This window comes from Mya arenaria, chromosome 10 (assembly GCF_026914265.1).
Source record: "Mya arenaria isolate MELC-2E11 chromosome 10, ASM2691426v1".
Lineage (NCBI taxonomy): Eukaryota > Metazoa > Mollusca > Bivalvia > Myida > Myidae > Mya > Mya arenaria.
The window spans coordinates 646743-664820 of NC_069131.1; the positions used below are offsets into that span (position 1 = coordinate 646743).

The following is an 18078-nucleotide window of genomic DNA, read 5'->3' on the forward strand; positions in this document are numbered from 1 at the left end:
ATACATATAACTACTTAACCAGGAACGTAGAACTAGTATACGAGGTACAAATAGCTACTATACCAGGAACGTAGAACTAGTATACGAGGTAAATATAACAACTTAACCAGGAACGTAGAACTATTTTACGAGCTACATATAACTACTATACCAGGAACGTAGAACTAGTATACGAGGTACATATAACTACTTAACCAGGAACGTAGAACTAGTATGCGAGGTACATATAGATACCATACCAGGAACGTAGAACTAGTATACGAGCTACATATAACTACTTAACCAGGAACGTAGAACTAGTATACGAGGTACATATAACTACTTAACCAGGAACGTAGAACTAGTATACGAGGTACATATAACTACTATACCAGGAACGTAGAACTAGTATACGAGGTACATATAACTACTATACCAGGAACGTAGAACTAGTATACGAGGTACATATAACTACTTAACCAGGAACGTAGAACTAGTATACGAGGTTCATATAACTACCATACCAGGAACGTAGAACTAGTATACGAGGTACATATAACTACTTAACCAGGAACGTAGAACTAGTATACGAGCTACATATAACTACTTAACCAGGAACGTAGAACTAATATACGAGGTACATATAGCTACTATACCAGGAACGTAGAACTAGTATACGAGCTACATATAACTACTATACCAGGAACGTAGAACTAGTATACGAGGTACATATAACTACTATACCAGGAACTTAGAACTAGTATACGAGGTACATATAACTACTTAACCAGGAACGTAGAACTAGTATACGAGGTACATATAGCTACTATACCAGGAACGTAGAACTAGTATACGAGCTACATATAACTACTTAACCAGGAACGTAGAACTAGTATACGAGGTACATATAGCTACCATACCAGGAACGTAGAACTAGTATACGAGGTACATATAACTACTTAACCAGGAACGTAGAACTACTATACGAGGTACATATAACTACTATACCAGGAACGTAGAACTAGTATACGAGATACATATAACTACTATACTAGGAACGTAGAACTAGTATACGAGGTACATATAACTACTATACCAGGAACGTAGAACTATTATACGAGGTACATATAACTGCTATACCAGGAACGTAGAACTAGTATACGAGGTACATATAACTACTATACATGGAACGTAGAACTAGTATACGAGGTACATATAACTACTATACCAGGAACGTAGAACTAGTATACGAGGTACATATAACTACTATACTAGGAACGTAGAACTAGTATACGAGGTACATATAACTACTATACTAGGAACGTAGAACTATTATACGAGCTACATATAACTACTATACTAGGAACGTAGAACAAGTATACGAGGTACATATAACTACTATACTAGGAACGCAGAACTAGTATACGAGCTACATATAACTACTATACTAGAAACGTAGAACTAGTATACGAGGTACATATAACTACTATACCAGGAACGTAGAACTAGTATACGTGGTACATATAACTACTATACCAGGAACGTAGAACTAGTATACGAGCTACTTATAACTACTATACTAGGAACGTAGAACTAGTATACGAGCTACATATAACTACTATACTAGGAACGTAGAACTAGTATACGAGCTACATATAACTACTATACTAGGAACGTAGAACTATTATACGAGCTACATATAACTACTTAACCAGGAACGTAGAACTAGTATACGAGGTACATATAGCTACTATACCAGGAACGTAGAACTAGTATACGAGGTACATATAACTACTATACCAGGAACGTAGAACTATTATACGAGGTACATGTAACTACTATACCAGGAACGTAGAACTAGTATACGAGGTACATATAACTACTATACCAGGAACGTAGAACTAGTGTACGAGCTACATATAACTACTATACCAGGAACGTAGAACTAGTATACGAGGTACATATAACTACTATACCAGGAACGTAGAACTATTATACTAGCTACATATAACTACTATACCAGGAACGTAGAACTAATATACGAGCTACATATAACTACTATACTAGGAACGTAGAACTAGTATACGAGGTACATATAACTACTATACCAGGAACGTAGAACTATTATACGAGCTACATATAACTACTATACCAGGAACGTAGAACTATTATACGAGCTACATATAACTACTATACTAGGAACGTAGAACTAGTATACGAGGTACATATAACTACTTAACCAGGAACGTAGAACTAGTATACGAGCTACATATAACTACTTAACCAGGAACGTAGAACTAGTATACGAGGTACATATAACTACTTAACCAGGAACGTAGAACTAAACTACTATACCAGGAACGTAGAACTAGTATACGAGGTACATATAGCTACTATACCAGGAACGTAGAACTAGTATACGAGGTACATATAATTACTTAACCAGGAACGTAGAACTAGTATACGAGGTACATATAACTACTATACCAGGAACGTAGAACTAGTATACGAGGTTTTATAACTATCATATCATGAACGTAGAACGGGCTACAAATAGCTACCGTACCAGGAACGTATAACTGTTATACGAGCTACATAGAACTACAAAATAAGGTACGAGAACTATTATACGAGCTGCATATAACTTCCATACCAGGAACGTAGAACTATTATCATGCTACATATAACAACTATACCATAACCGTAGATGTAGTATACGAGATACATATAACTACCATACCAGGAAAGTAAAATTAGTATACGATACATGTAGCTACCATACCATGAACGTAGAACTATTATCATGCTACATATAACTACTATACCAGGAACGTAGAACTAGTATACGATACATATAGCTACCAAACGTGAACGTAGAGCTATTATACGAACTACTGAGAGTATACCTAAAGAGTTTCTTAGAAATACTAAGCGTTATTTTCGATTTTTTTTTAGACTTTCCCTCGAAGCTATTTAGAACCATTATAACAGTTCTAAGCGCTACTAAGAATTACTAAGAGAGCTTTACACAACAAACCACAAAGAGCTTCTAAGAACTACTATAAAAGCTGCTTAAATCTTTTATAAGATCAATAAAGAGCTGCAAAGAGTTTCTTAGAACGTATATAAGATCTACTTTGAACTTCGGACATTTACAAATAACTTCCATAATATCTAATTAGATCTACTTATCGCTTCTAACACATACTACGATCTTCTAAGTACTTCTAAGATCCGACGAAGAGCCTATTAGAAATACTAGATAATTAATGTTATATAATGTGTAGTATTGCTTTCATTTTGTATAGATGATTTGTAACAATATTAACACAACGTTATGTTTGTGGTATACATGTTTATGAATTACAGTCTCAACTTAATATTTTTTTCTGCGTTCAATCAAAATGTTTTGGGCTGCCATTTGCTATTTGGCTCCCTGTCGCTGGGCGGTACTTTCAGTGAATTATGGCATCGCTAATTTTATGTAAAGTAGGAGTCTTCGAGTTATGTGGAGGGGGTAACAAAAGTAACGACGAGTGCATCCTGTAGGGTATAGGGTCCCCTAAATGGCAAAACTTGTCCCAAATTCGGCACGTGCATGGATGCTGAGATATCTTCGACGTTGCCTGGCCCATTTTAAGGCATTTTTGGCGGCATTTTAGCGTATAAAAGAGCCTTGTAGGCCAATGGAAACGGTGACGCAATGACGCCAGAGATGCGCCGACCCCCTAGCATTTTTGGTTCCGGAGATATCTTCGAGATTAGCGTCCCTTTACAAGCTACGTTGGAGCGCGTTGAAAAGTGAGAAACGTCGCGAATTGGGGGATACTTTGACGCGTGAAAAACAGAAGTAATTGTTTCACTTTTGCCAGGTACTTTTTAACATTCAATTGAAAATTGAGAAACCATTTCAACCAGCAAGTGAATGTTTCTTTTGAAATATTGCTTCCCGTTTGACCAAATGTGTACCGGATGGATCTTGAAAGTTTTCAAAGTGGTTTAATATGACTATATATCGATAATATTGTTTGAGACCTGTACCTTTGCATATTATCATTTACATATTGCCACAAGTCAGTGTACAATCTAACACATCAACACCAACCCGGCAGCCACAATCAATGACAAAATGGCAAACTTCAAGTCACAAATTAAGCATCTTTTTACCTAGGATTTTATTTTAAAACAATTATAAACATTAATGAGTATGTAACTTACAAAATAATGCAAAAAAATACTAAAATATATACATATACAATTGAATAGAAAATGCAATATTACCAGTTTCTGCAAAAATATTAAAGTCTCCAAAAAATACCACATTTCAAATCATAATTCACGATTCATTTTAAATAAACAAAAGTATACAGTACCACCAAACTATGTCATGTTTATACAATTACACAAATAAATTGCCCGTATTTATATTCATACGTGTCAGTAAAAAACAACCTCCTCAATTGCAAACAGCAAAAAGCGCATATGTCGGTTTTTTGTTAACAAGAAACATTAGCTCAACGAGCTATTTTCCGACATGAATAACAGACATACATAACATATCAAATACAAACAACAATGATCTTGTGACGTGGAAATAAAAGTGTATATGTTAAAATAAACACATATTAGAGTAAGTATTTACAAAAGCCGTTCGTTATCATATTCATGCATACAAATACAAATAGGAAAATTGGATTAGAGCATCAAAACAGTGATAACATCAACAAGTTTTCCCGGCTGTACGGCCAGTCCACACGCGCACGGTTCTACTAGTTGATATACCACTGAAAAATGGTTAGTTGTTTCAAAATAATAACTTAAAGGGTAAAGATATACATTGAAATAGCAAAATTGTAAGTAGCAAAATATACAACGGAAAAAACAGCTTTGTACATCGATGTGTAATTCGTAAAAAAACTAATCTAGGTTCATAGGAAAAATCTTTGGAAAGTATTGCTTAGAGGAGGTATGATATTTATCATGTTATTTTGATATTACACCCATGACTGTAAAAGAATGTTAATTGAAAAAGTAAAGTCGTAACACCTAAACAAAATACTTGCCGAAACAAAAACACAAGAAGTTCTATGTATTCGACAAATGTTACATAAATTTGAAGATTTGAAAATCATTTATAGATATTAGCCAATGCCATTTAATTTAATAAGTTGTTATATTATATCCGCTGAAATAATTCCTGCTATTTGAAAGCCATATCTTGTCCAGTGGGTGTAAGCCATCCCACTGAAAACAAAACTCCTTTTCCGTTAAGACAAAGGATAAAAGACATTCAGTAAAACATCTTATAATTCTCATTTCTTCTATTTTGTATTTTTTTTGTTTAAGGCAAAAATGTATTATTTGCACATTGAATACTTACAAGAGGGACCCATCCAGGTGAGCATCAGCCTTCTAAATTCCAGGTAGTTTTGGGAGCACCTTATTTCCATTAGGGGCTGTTCCATACCTGACTGGCCTCAAAGCGAAAAGAGTTTTCCCATATTTAGTTGTTCTTACTGATGGAATGTCTACACAGATACGTATCTCAGATTAAAATTACATGTCTTAAAAGTTACAAGATTTTGAACATATTCTGGTGAGATACCATACAGGCATTTGTAAATTTCAATAGAAATGTATCTTACCCTGTAATGTTGGCAACTGAACTATATGCAGCAGATTTTCGTAAGTTGAGGTGTAATCATTAAAAACAAATTTTAAAGCTCTGTATAGAATATTTTCCAATTTGTAATGGTCTTGCTCCAAAAATGCCACACAACAGGACAGTAGTTGAAATTGGATCTGATAAAAGATTTAAAGATAATAAGCTTAGTACTGCTTGTCAAAAAACTGCTTAGTCTTTGAAGATATTCAAATGCTTAGCTGTTTTTGCACATTTTTGAAATCTGGGCATCAACATTAAATAAACTATCTACCTCAACACCTACAAGTTACACTTGCCTTTCACAAACAATGGTGTGATTAAGTATATTGAATTGTTTTATTATTTATTTAACAGATTTGGGGCCAACTGACATTGACTGAAACTTGTCAGGGTTAGCCTGCATTTGATTGGAAGTAAACCAGTTTATCAAAATGTTACTTTCTTCCTCAAGAGTAGTCTTAACAACATCTGGATGTTTAGGAAACATTAGGAAAAAAAGAAAAATCCTAATCATGTAATTTTCAGTTTAAAGATATCATGTTGTGCCACAGAATAATTGTTATAAAATTTAAATCTTTGTTAAATTATCAAACATTTTCTCAAAAAATCCCCCAAAAAATAATCAGAGAAAACTAAAAATGCGACTTGTTTTTCGCATAAATATTGTCTCAATGAAAACCTAAACCGGAATGCCATCTCCCAGCAATTTATCGGGATGTGGCTGAAAACTGGCCGAAATTGGGCTATAGCTGTAGCAGAAACAGTTGCAGCCATATTGAATTTATATAAAAACAACATAGTTGACAAATTCTTGACTTCCTAATAAAGATTAAATATATATATGTATATATATCTCACTCAGCACCCTAATATTCGCAAATAACTGGTAATCGATACAATGATGCACCAAAGCAACGTTCAATCAAGCAAGTGGGAAGTTGTGAAACATCCCTAAAATAAGAAACTGTACAATGATAACGCGAGTACGATTGATATAAACGAAGTCAAGAGAATTTACGTGGCAATTATTTGAGTTTTTAAGTAGTCTTCATTAACATCTTGAGTACATGGAATAAACGATAAAAACCTTTACATGCAATACATATTCGCGGCATCACTGTCAGATTCATATCTGGTGTCATTACAAATGAAGGGATTAAGAAATCTGTTCATAAAATATGCACATAATTATGCATAAGGCAGCATTCTTAATGTAGTCAAATGTATGAAGTTGTACAAAGGCGCCAAAAGCATGAATAGGATGCCGTAATCTTTAAACATTTAAGAGGTAAGTAAAATGACATTATTTTATATTTCTTATGTCCAGATGCGGGTCACATCAATATATTGTATAAATTGTATATATAGAAGATACTCAACATTGTTTCAATGTTCAAACCTTCGGTCCATTGCATAACAAAGCTCATAATTAGCTTGATATCAAAACCTTCATTCAGTTTGCCATATTTTCTAAAGTTATGTAGATATATAGAAACATGAGTACCTTAGAGTCGATGCCGCTGTCCTGACGATCTGAAATAAACAACCGACCCGTAATTATGTCTGATAAAGTTATGTACTAGAGATCAAGAATATGTACAGTAACGGAGAATGATTTTTAGTCAATAAATAAATTGGTGCAGTACCTATCAATATATAATTTTTAAACACGCTTTTATCCTCCATACCTCTGCGGCCTGGTTTTTCTCTTAATTGTGTGTTTCCAATCTTAGCTTCAAAGCATCTACACAGTTCCTGAGCAATTTCCAGTCCCTGAAAAAATAATACAACTGGGTGGTTTATGCGATCGACACATCTTCTGTACTTTATTTCTACTAACCGTCCAATATTTAAAAATATGGACTGTACAATATTTTAATAATGGACATCCAATATTCACATAATGGACAGACAGTGTTCAAACAATGGAGAGTCAGTAGAAATGCTAGTACGGTAGAATAAAGACGTGTGTTGAAAAACTTGTTTTTTTTCATTTATTGTGTAAATTTTAATCGAAGAAAAACACTTCCAAACGCATTCTTATTAAAGCTGCACTCTCACAGATTTAACAATTTACAACTTGTTTATTCTTTGTCTTGAAAGAGCAAATTTACTAACGGTTACTAACGGTTTAAGAAAAATGCATAAAAGATCATTTCTTGAACTGAAAAATAAAAATCTACTATCTTAATTTTGTCAGCAGTCTTATTTACCTGGTTTCAATGGAATTTCGCAAAAATTGGTTCGGCCCAAGACAAAAAATAAAAAGTTGTCAAAACGTTCAATCTGTGAGAGTGCAGCTTTAAGGTTTAATAAATAATTACAAAATGCTGATTAGAATAAAATTCAGATTTTTAAGTTAAAACAATTCCATGCCCAATGTGACTGATGTTTGCCCAGCCGATAGGAAAAAGGAAACTGCATATAAGTGGTATATCCCTTAAAGAGTGGAAAACAAAAGTAAATCTTAAACTTTAAATGTTTCCGTAAAAGTGAAAAATGCACAATGGAAACATAGTTTTCACTTGGTATATATCCGTAGTTGAATTTTTAGTAAGAGTTAGATGACATGCATTAAAACATTAAAATCTTCGCTACGCTCACCCCCCCCCCCCCCTTCTGTTACACAAGTTTAATTCAGGGTCTTAGTTTACTAACTGACTTGAAATACAATCCCATTGACTGACACATTATCACTGCGAAATCTGACGCATGGATTGTGTATCGGATGAGTGGCAGTAGGCGGATCTTTAAACACCCGCAATAGTTGAACTTCCTTGTAGTTAATGATTGCTTATCAGCAAATTAATTGTTTGCAAGTATATATTGTATTCTAAAATGAATTAGTTTAGATATGAACCAAAACAAATATTTACATTTTATATGTATTTGTAAATGAGATCATTTTTTTTATCAGTGCTTTGATTGAATATCTTGATAGTATAGAAGAATTTAAGTGATTAACAATTATGATTTCAAAATCGTTCCGACCCAACTTATCATTGTAATTGCTCTTAAAGCTGATTAACTTGTACGATACTATTGTTATATAGAGGCGTGTCGTTTGCAAATCTGTATTTGAAGCAAAAACTAATTGAAAAGAGGATTGCTTACTCGAGATCAGGTGGCCTTTCAATCGGAACTCCTCGGCTAGTATCAAGATATGGCCTCGGATATAATACGGGTCGTAAGAAAATAGTCCATCATGGCCGACCAAGAAGATGTTCAAACAACCAAGAGATATGTTAGTCCAAAGACAGAATGAGGAGCGAACTTTTACCACTTATTTGTGTGTAAGTGTTATTTTTATACTTATTGTATTTTAATAAAATATATAAATAGTTTTAAAAGAGCCCTAATGAGAAACTAATTGGAAATGTCATTAATTCTTAGTGGGTGGGGTAAAGTCTTCTTTCATTTGACAGATTATAATATAGTAAATAACAATTTTGAAGCTCCAGTGATCAGTGGCAAAAATTAAGAAAACAAATAATCTATTTGTAATAACAAATAAGTCTGAATCTTACTTTACTTAGATCGATAATAGGTTAGACTTTCTTTCTCAGTGTATTTATCTCATACATTTCATATCATTAACTTTAATTTTTATAATTTTAAATTTACATTCTTTTAACCAAGGATGTATGGTTTATATATCCGTGAGTGTTGGTATCGAACAATTTAATGTAATGGCACAATTGAATGCCTCGGCCCTGTTCACTAATATAGTTCTCTAAATAAATTAGATCTTCATTCTATCGGTTTAACAAAATGAGTTTGAACGCATAAACCAGCACACATTTCTTTCAAGACTAAATTCTATGATATCCACCAGTGGTGGTGATGCAGAAACATTGAAAAATGCTGACATTTTTACTGTGCCAATGAAATGCAGACATTTAAATTTTAATCTTATTGTCATTTTCAGAGAAGAGTATGGTACCAGGGGTGCAGCTGACTCTGATTCCCGGCTTCTTCTAATGAAAAAAGTCAGATGAGGTAATGGTTGTACTATTTTCGAAATTCGGACAATTATTTAACAGTCAAGTATCCTATTGGTTTAAGCCCAAAAGTACCTGCATGTTTGTACAATTAACCAACAAGGATGGACAGTATTAAAATATCAACATTGTAGATGAATTTAAACATGAATTTCATTTCATATTTTTTAATTTACCAGTAGTCCAGAGCTAAAAGCTGCTCTCTCACAGATTGACAGTTCTTCTTGGTCGTTCTTCAAAAGCCCAAAGGAGTAATTAAATTAAATTTACACATATTATTAATTAAATGGCTTAAAGCAATAGCAAAAAAATATTTTCCAAACAATTAAAATCTGTTCTATTATGTGTGACCTTATATGACTAGTTGGAGGATTTTTTTACCAAATTTTCAAACTTGTATATGAAAGACTGTGATCTGATATTATGTCAGCAGTCTAATATCACTGGTTTCCATACATTTGCACAATAATTGCCAATTGGCTCGTTTAAAGATAAAAATAAAAAAGGTGTCAGAACAGTAAAACCATGAGGATGCAGCTTTAAATTGGTGTTGCACTTAATGTTTTGTGAATACTTTTCTGTTCTTGTACAGGCTTTTAAAATAATTGATCTGAAAATATAATTTCTATTATTGTTGTATTTTCTGTTTTCTATTTCAGGCGCTGGAATCCGAATGTAATCAAAAATGCCATTGAATGAGGATTGACCTGCAATGCATGGAAATCATCTAACACAACTGCAACGCCTACCTTGGAAAAATGAGTGCAAGATGGAAACAAAGTGTTCAGTGGAACATCTTGTCATCTCAAATATTTGATGACTTACATACTGATGTGAAGTTGAAGATAAAAGTCATCTGTTGGTCCGTGATTATTAAATAAATCCGAACATATATTTTAAAAGGGTAATATGGTAAAGGATTTATCTACGCTTAAAGTGGTTTTCCTATATTATGGAGGGGAGATAACTACAAAAACAGAAACAGATGGAATCGGCAGACCAAATAAAGGAGAACTATTTTGTTCAGTTCAATTTTTAAGACTTCAGAAAATCCGTTAATAGGGCACATCCTTGTAAATGCCATATTGTAAACTGGGCTCTTTAAATTAAAATGTGAAAAGGTGAAAGTGGTCTAGAGGATAAGCCTCAAATTCAAGGTTGTGAGTTCAAGATACTTTCTCTTGACCTCAGGAAAAGGATGTCCATTCTTGTTTCTACTTAGGCAACAGACTTAAGAGTGATTTTGTAAGCTTCCAGCTTGCATAGCAATCTGATAAGGCATAAAATAAGATACTAGCTGACTTGCACACAGTTTTTCCATTTGTGTTGATTTATTTTTCAGTCTGTTGGAATGTTTATTAGAAGTGATGCGCATTGCTTACTGCAACCAATATTTATTTTCTTTATTAAGTTAAATTTAACGAACACATAACATGACTTGTGATTTTACAGATGCATGTTTATTTCGTTGATTGTATGAGTTTATTTTCTCAAATGATGTAATAAAAGTTATTCTGAATGACTGTCCTTTTTTGTTTGAAGAAAATGTGTTGAGGTTTTGGCATAGCATAGTGTCATCATCATCATCATCATCATCATTGTTGTGTACAAATAAAACATTTAAAACAATGTAATAAAAACCAAACTGTCAAGCCAAGTACTCAAAGAGGCACAAGGATATTGCTAAAGAGACCGGTAATACATTTAGACAAATAAAATGCAAAGAAAGATCTATAATTCTGACACATGGTAATGCTTTAAATAGTCCTCTCATTGTGTGTTTATGGTTAAAGTGGAGACATACAGTATTTTTTATAATGAAGACTTAAATTTGTATGGCAACTTAAAGCCATATATGGGGATTAAACGCCAGAAATATTGTGAAGTCTCCCAAAAGACTCAATGCACTTAAAAGGGCTTGGCACAGAAATGAAAGTAAAGATTTGAGCAAAACCTAATTTATCATTAATTTTACATTGGATTGCATACAGATGGCTCTGTTATTACTGGACTAATATTAAAAATAAAATTAAGAGACGTGTTGATCCAAACTGTAATTATTCTTGTTTGCATTTTATGGAGTTATAAAAGAGTCATTTGGTGAAGAGTGATCTAAAGGCTAATTATTCAAAATAGATTAAGTATTATTGAAAAAAGTCTGGTATACATTGCTGAAAAGCTTTTTTATTTACAAAAAATTAAATCAGCTGAGTATCTTATCAGTTACTCTTTTGGTGTTGTTGTTTTTTAATAAAAAATGACAATTTACTCAATTGAGACTAATAATTATAGATTAAGACAAATATAATGTGTAAGGAAACTTCTAATGAGTGGGTTTTATCCACAGCTTAGGAGGTAAAGTGAAGCATGATCTGCCTTGAACAAATACAATTTTAAGACAAGTTCTGTCAACTTAGTGCACCAGTCAATTGTAACCCCCCCCCCACCCCAGGTCCGGGGGAATACTGGGGTTAATTGGGGAAATGGGCCGTGTTTTTACCTATCAGGTGGCCCTGCAGTGCTGGGTGAATGCGGTGGTTTTATCTTCGCTTAAAATATAGAGGGGAATGGACCTTACCTAGAGTCCCTGGGGTGTGGGGGCATTTGGCAGGGATTTTGCCATTGGATCGTCCGCGCAGGGTGGGGATTTTAGCCGGGGTTGGCTGTACTGAAAGTCAAAGTCCCCACTATTCCCCAGACCTGGGGGGGGGGGGGCGTGGTTACAATTGTCTGGTGCATATCCACATGAACGTTGTACTGGTACTCTAACAATTGAGCTTACTGCGTGGATAGTCACCGCCCCATCCCAACCCCACAGAACTGTTAACACAAAAAAATCTGCAGCCCAAACCCAACAATGCTGAAGTAAAGGCATGCATAGATTTCAGCTGGTAAAGCTGACTGGGTGCCAAGCTCACACCCATCCTACCACACAAAACTCTGCACAAGGCAAATTAATGATTTTACAGAATAGTAATGTTGTTTTAATGGCAAGGCATGGTGTGAAAAATAACACGGCAAAGTATGACTTAAAACTTACATTTCATAGGGTATTCCTATAACTGTTGAGAAAATGTTGACATTTAGTCCATGCATGCATTTAATCCGATGTAATGATTCATGCATGCCATGAACCGTATGATCATTTCAATGACTGTCAAGTACATTTTCTGTGTGCTCACGATTTTTCTAGAGGAAATAGAGTGCTTCAACTATAAGGAAACATCTAAATATTTTTAAAACGAACATTCTTTGAGGTTACAATAAATATTTTCTCTTAAACAAGCACATTTAATTTAACACAATCCATTTCCTTGTTGTTACAATGGGCCTTCTTTACGCGGATTGAAAACGGTGTTAATCGCCGGCAGCCGCATCGCACTTTCGTATATCCTTACTACAATTTACGAGGTCTATCTCGAAGCTTGCCGGAGATGGCCGAGTTGTTACGATTGGTGGCCTTTATCAATTTGTGACTAATTTCTATCTGAATTGCTGGGTTTGGTAGAATGAGGTAATGAAAAACGGCTTTCAATGGGGATATTTGCTTCAAAATGAGTATCGGCAATTAACCTTATTATCGTTTACACTGAATCGTTCTTTCAGTGTAAGTGAAATAATTTGTGTAACAAATCTGGGTTTTCCAATGGATGCATATTATTGCAGCTTTATAAATTTTTTTACAAGAATTCGATTTTTTTTTCAACTGTAGCAATATAAGAAAATACACTCTAAAAATTACTTTTTTCATTAACTTTGTACTTGTTTGGTAGTTGTCTAATTTTTAAGTTGAACAAATAAAATGATGGAAACTTTAAAGACAAGCCCAGTAGTCAAACATTCAGATATAAACCCTGTTTAGATGTCCAGTTTTCATGAAAAGGCTAAACGGCACAGAACATCCAAACATCACAAACAGGTAACATACGCTTCAAAGTAGCTTCTATCAGTCATAATGGGGTTGCCGTCTTGGCAGTCTCAGTAAAACATGATTACAACGGAACAAAAATGTATTGGTGGTCTAAAAACTTGTTTACAAAACATCGTGCACTACTATGTATAAAAATCTGCCTTTCATATTTATGATAAAGAAAGTTGAGTAAAAACATTCCTAAAGAGGGACCAAGAAAAAGCAATTTGCTTCCAAATTCTGTAAATGTAGAATTCTAAAAAGCAGGTATTTATCTTAATATCTTTTATTTTATACTGAACGTTTTCGTACTAATGCACCAGTCAATTGTAACTACGGTCCCCAGGTCCGGAGAAAAGCGGGGACATTGACTTTCGGTCCAGCCAAGACCGGGTAAAATTCTCGCCCTGTGGGGACGATCTGCTGGTAAAATCCCCGCAAAATGTCCCCCGCACCCCAGGAACTCTAGGTTAGGCCCATAACCCGCTATTTTGGGCGCGAAGATAAAACCACCGCATTCATCCAGCACTGCGAGGCTACCCTGGACGGTAAATAAATGGCCCTTTTCCCTGGCTTTCCCCGGTATTGCCCCGGAACTGGGGGGGGGGGGGGCTTGGGCGTGGTGTCAATTGACTGGTGCATTACTTGCAACTATATCTGTTTGTGTTATTATAGAAGTCGAATTAAATGCTGGTAAGATAAACTTAGTTTTCTGCATTTGGAATTATTCAACATCATCCCCCATGAGCATCGAGAAAAAATGTAAACAGAAGATCTGTCATGTGTCGTCATATTATACAGAAATTTGTTCATGGGGTTCAAAAATAAAACATTTTAAGCGAGGTTTCGGTGAACTTAACAAAATGTTTCCTGGACGAGTTAAATTAATGTTATGTACTATATGATGACGAGTGTCAGATTATCTTTATCACATGCCTTCCTACAGTAAATTGTAACGAAAATACCTACATGATTCACATGCTTTGATGATGCTTCGAATACCACAAACTATCAAGGCAATGCTATTTCCCGCGCTACATGCTTTGATGATGCGTCGAATACCACAAACTATCAAAGCAATGCTATTTCCCGCGCTACATGCTTTGATGATGTGTCGAATACCACAAACTATCAAAGCAATGCTATTTTCCGCGCTACATGCTTTGATGTTTTGTCGAATACCACAAACTATAGAAGCAATGCTATTTCCCCCGCTACATGCTTTGATGATGTGTCGAATACCACAAACTATCAAAGCAATGCTATTTCCCGCGCTACATGCTTTGATATTGCGTCGAATACCACAAACTATAGAAGCAATGCTATTTCCCCCGCTACATGCTTTGATGATGAGGTCGAATACCACAAACTATAGAAGCAATGCTATTTCCCGCGTTACATGCTTTGATGATGCATCGAATACCACAAACAATCGAAGCAATGCTATTTCCCGCGCTACATGCTTTGATGATGCATCAAATACCACAAACTATAGAAGCAATGCTATTTCCCGCGCTACATGCTTTGATGATGTGTCGAATACCACAAACTATAGAAGCAATGCTTTTTCCCGCGCTACATGTTTTGATGTTGCGTCGAATACCACAAACTATCGAAGCAATGCTATTTCCCGCGCTACATGCTTTGATGATGCATCGAATACCACAAACTATCGAAGCAATGCTATTTCCCGCGCTACATGCTTTGATGATGCATCGAATACCACAAACTATCGAAGCAATGCTATTTCCCGCGCTACATGCTTTGATGATGCGTCGAATACCACAAACTATAGAAGCAATGCTATTTCCCGCGCTACATGCTTTGATGATGTGTCGAATACCACAAACTATCAAAGCAATGCTATTTCCCGCGCTACATGCTTTGATGTTGCGTCGAATACCACAAACTATCAAAGCAATGCTATTTCCCACGCTACATGCTTTAATGATGCGTCGAATACCACAAACTATAGAAGCAATGCTATTTTCCCCGGTACATGCTTTGATGATGTGTCGAATACCACAAACTATCAAAGCAATGCTATTTCCCACGCTACATGCTTTAATGATGCGTCGAATACCACAAACTATAGAAGCAATGCTATTTTCCCCGGTACATGCTTTGATGATGTGTCGAATACCACAAACTATCAAAGCAATGCTATTTCCCACGCTACATGCTTTAATGATGTGTCGAATACCACAAACTATAGAAGCAATGCTATTTTCCCCGGTACATGCTTCGATGAAGTGTCGAATACCACAAACTATCAAAGCAATGCTATTTCCCACGCTACATGCTTTAATGATGCGTCGAATACCACAAACTATAGAAGCAATGCTATTTTCCCCGGTACATGCTTTGCAAAACTTTAGAGTACAAGGAAAATGTTCATAATAAATAACAAAGCGACTTATATTCCTGTTGAAAGTAGAATAAATACTGAGATAATATCCAGTAAGAAACACAACATAAACACTTTAAGGTTTTAATAACATTTGCTTTCTTTTGAACGGTGACTTCACAAATTGTAGGATGATATCATAACTTTGTTCATGACGTCATTTCCTATTTTTTATACAGAAATTGGCGAAGATTTCAATTAATACATTGTTTACAAATATGCGGAGTGATATTGTTATGGTCTACATTTGTAATACAGAATTATACGTGATGGTAATATTAAGCCGGAAGCAAGGTATAGAATGTGATAGCATGTACATGTGGCTTAGACTGTTCAAGTATATTATCAAAACAATATGTTATACGTGTTTATTTGTTCAGACACTTTCATGAAATTAACTATTTAAGTGTATAGATGTATAGATTTAAGTGTTTCATTATGTATTTGTATTTGTGTATGTGTTATTTGATTATTCATATTAATTATTGATAACCGTATTCGTTTACAGGTGTAGAATAAATGCAAACAGTGTATCTTATTAATTTAAAGCTTCACTCTCACAGATTGGACGTTTTGACAACTTTTTTATTTTTTGTCTTGGAAAGAACACATTTTTGCGTAAATATTTACAAACCAATGATTTAAGATTGTTGACAAACAATCAGATCAAAGATTTCATATTTCTGTTCAAACATTAATGTTTTATTGCTCTAACCGTTATTTACGGTCAAAGAAAATTCATAAAACATTAATTTTCGAACGGAAATATGACAATCTACGATTTTTGTCAGCAATCTTATATAATTGGTATGCAAATATTTACGTAAAAATTTGCACGTTCCAAGACAAAAAATAAAAAAAAAGTTTTAAAAAATGTCAATCTGTGAGAGTGCAGCTTTAATTGAACATTTAACAGTAACAAAGTCATATAGATAGTTCCGAAGTCCAGTTGTATAATTGAAATATAAGCTGGGTTGCGTCTTTCAGTTATACTCTTAAAGATTTACTTAATACAATTAATAACTTGAAACTGTTTACCTCGAAACCATTTTAAACAACTAATTATATCCGTCCGGCGACCTGATTAGTGGGGACATGGGCGTAAACATCAAATAAAAAATCGTGTGCTACACGGAAATTACAAGTACAATACAAAAACTCGTATAAGCTGTAAGTCACATCAGTTGTCAAATAGTAAATCGTACCTCTCTATATAAGTCCCCTGACTTGTTTGTTTCACCTTGGGCAGCTGTGACTTCCGCCTGTTTCCAACAATAGCTGCATCTCTCTATTCCCGCATTGAAATTTCTGACGATATCTTCCGATGGGACCTTTATGTCGGTATTGTTTTGTCCACTAGCCATGTTCACAATTTAAATTCCCTAACCTGGTAATCAAACTTCCTGAATGTTGCAACGAATATCGAAATTAAAAATAAACAGAAGTGGTAAGGACACTTTTAAGCATAACAACGTTGATCCCAAAAATCTTCTTATTTTCAAAGTGGTCCGGCTCTTTAATATCGTTAAAATGAATAGAGAAACATTGCCTTCAGATGATAATTTACGTACACGTTATTTAATTTCGATGGATTGAATGACAGAAAATACCCATCATCATAAAATAAACTTCCTCTCTATGATGTGATGAGATCATATCTTACAACATTTACAGAGAGGTTTACATACTTATCAGGTGTTTATCTAACATGGTCATGACACTTTTAAAACATACTGAAAGACCTCCTGATTTCACTCAGCATATTAAGTAGGTTATAAATAAAATGGGTGGCTGAGTTTACGATACTCACTAGGAAGTAGTTAGGTAAACATGTGTGTATCGTCCATGTCAGCGGAGATAGCTTTATCGCAGATGGAAAACAATAAACACAAACACATGGTAGAGATGTGTGATAAACCAGGTGTTTATCTGAATGTTATAAACTGCCAACCCTTTTCAGTAAAATAGACCTTTAACGCATTTTTCATTTTCTTTAACATTTTTGTTTTTGGTAAATTTGATAATACTAAGACAATTACACGTACTTACATAGACAACTAGTCTTAGCTTTTAACATAGACATCTACTCCGACTTACAGACAACTACTCATACGAA

The 18078-nt window shown here is 34.6% G+C and overlaps 1 protein-coding gene and 1 long non-coding RNA gene across 2 annotated transcripts; one reads left to right on the forward strand and one right to left on the reverse strand.

Moving 5' to 3' along the window:
- Positions 1-4263: 4263 nt before the first annotated feature.
- Positions 4264-17628, reverse strand: LOC128205389 (uncharacterized). Its single transcript, XM_052906974.1, has 5 exons — positions 17168-17628; positions 7333-7417; positions 7149-7177; positions 5360-5450; positions 4264-4763 (listed from the first exon to the last, which is right to left on the reverse strand). The coding sequence occupies exons 1-5, from the start codon at positions 17324-17326 to the stop codon at positions 4675-4677; spliced, it is 453 nt and encodes a 150-aa protein (XP_052762934.1). The 5' UTR covers positions 17327-17628; the 3' UTR covers positions 4264-4674.
- On the forward strand, positions 8813-11190 carry LOC128205390 (uncharacterized). The gene is made up of 3 exons (XR_008256234.1): positions 8813-8937; positions 9573-9643; positions 10305-11190. It is a non-coding gene; the product is annotated as an uncharacterized LOC128205390 (long non-coding RNA).
- Positions 17629-18078: the final 450 nt, after the last annotated feature.

Excerpts from the sequence above, each read along its gene's own strand:
- LOC128205389 (XM_052906974.1), bottom strand. The coding sequence starts at position 17,326 with ATGGCTAGTGGACAAAACAATACCGACATAAAGGTCCCATCGGAAGAT. Across the intron at positions 7,418-17,167 it reads CAGGGGACTTATATAGAGAG|GGACTGGAAATTGCTCAGGA; the intron begins GTACGATTTACT and ends TTATTTTTTCAG. Across the intron at positions 4,764-5,359 it reads CACCTGGATGGGTCCCTCTT|TGGTATATCAACTAGTAGAA; the intron begins GTAAGTATTCAA and ends ACCATTTTTCAG.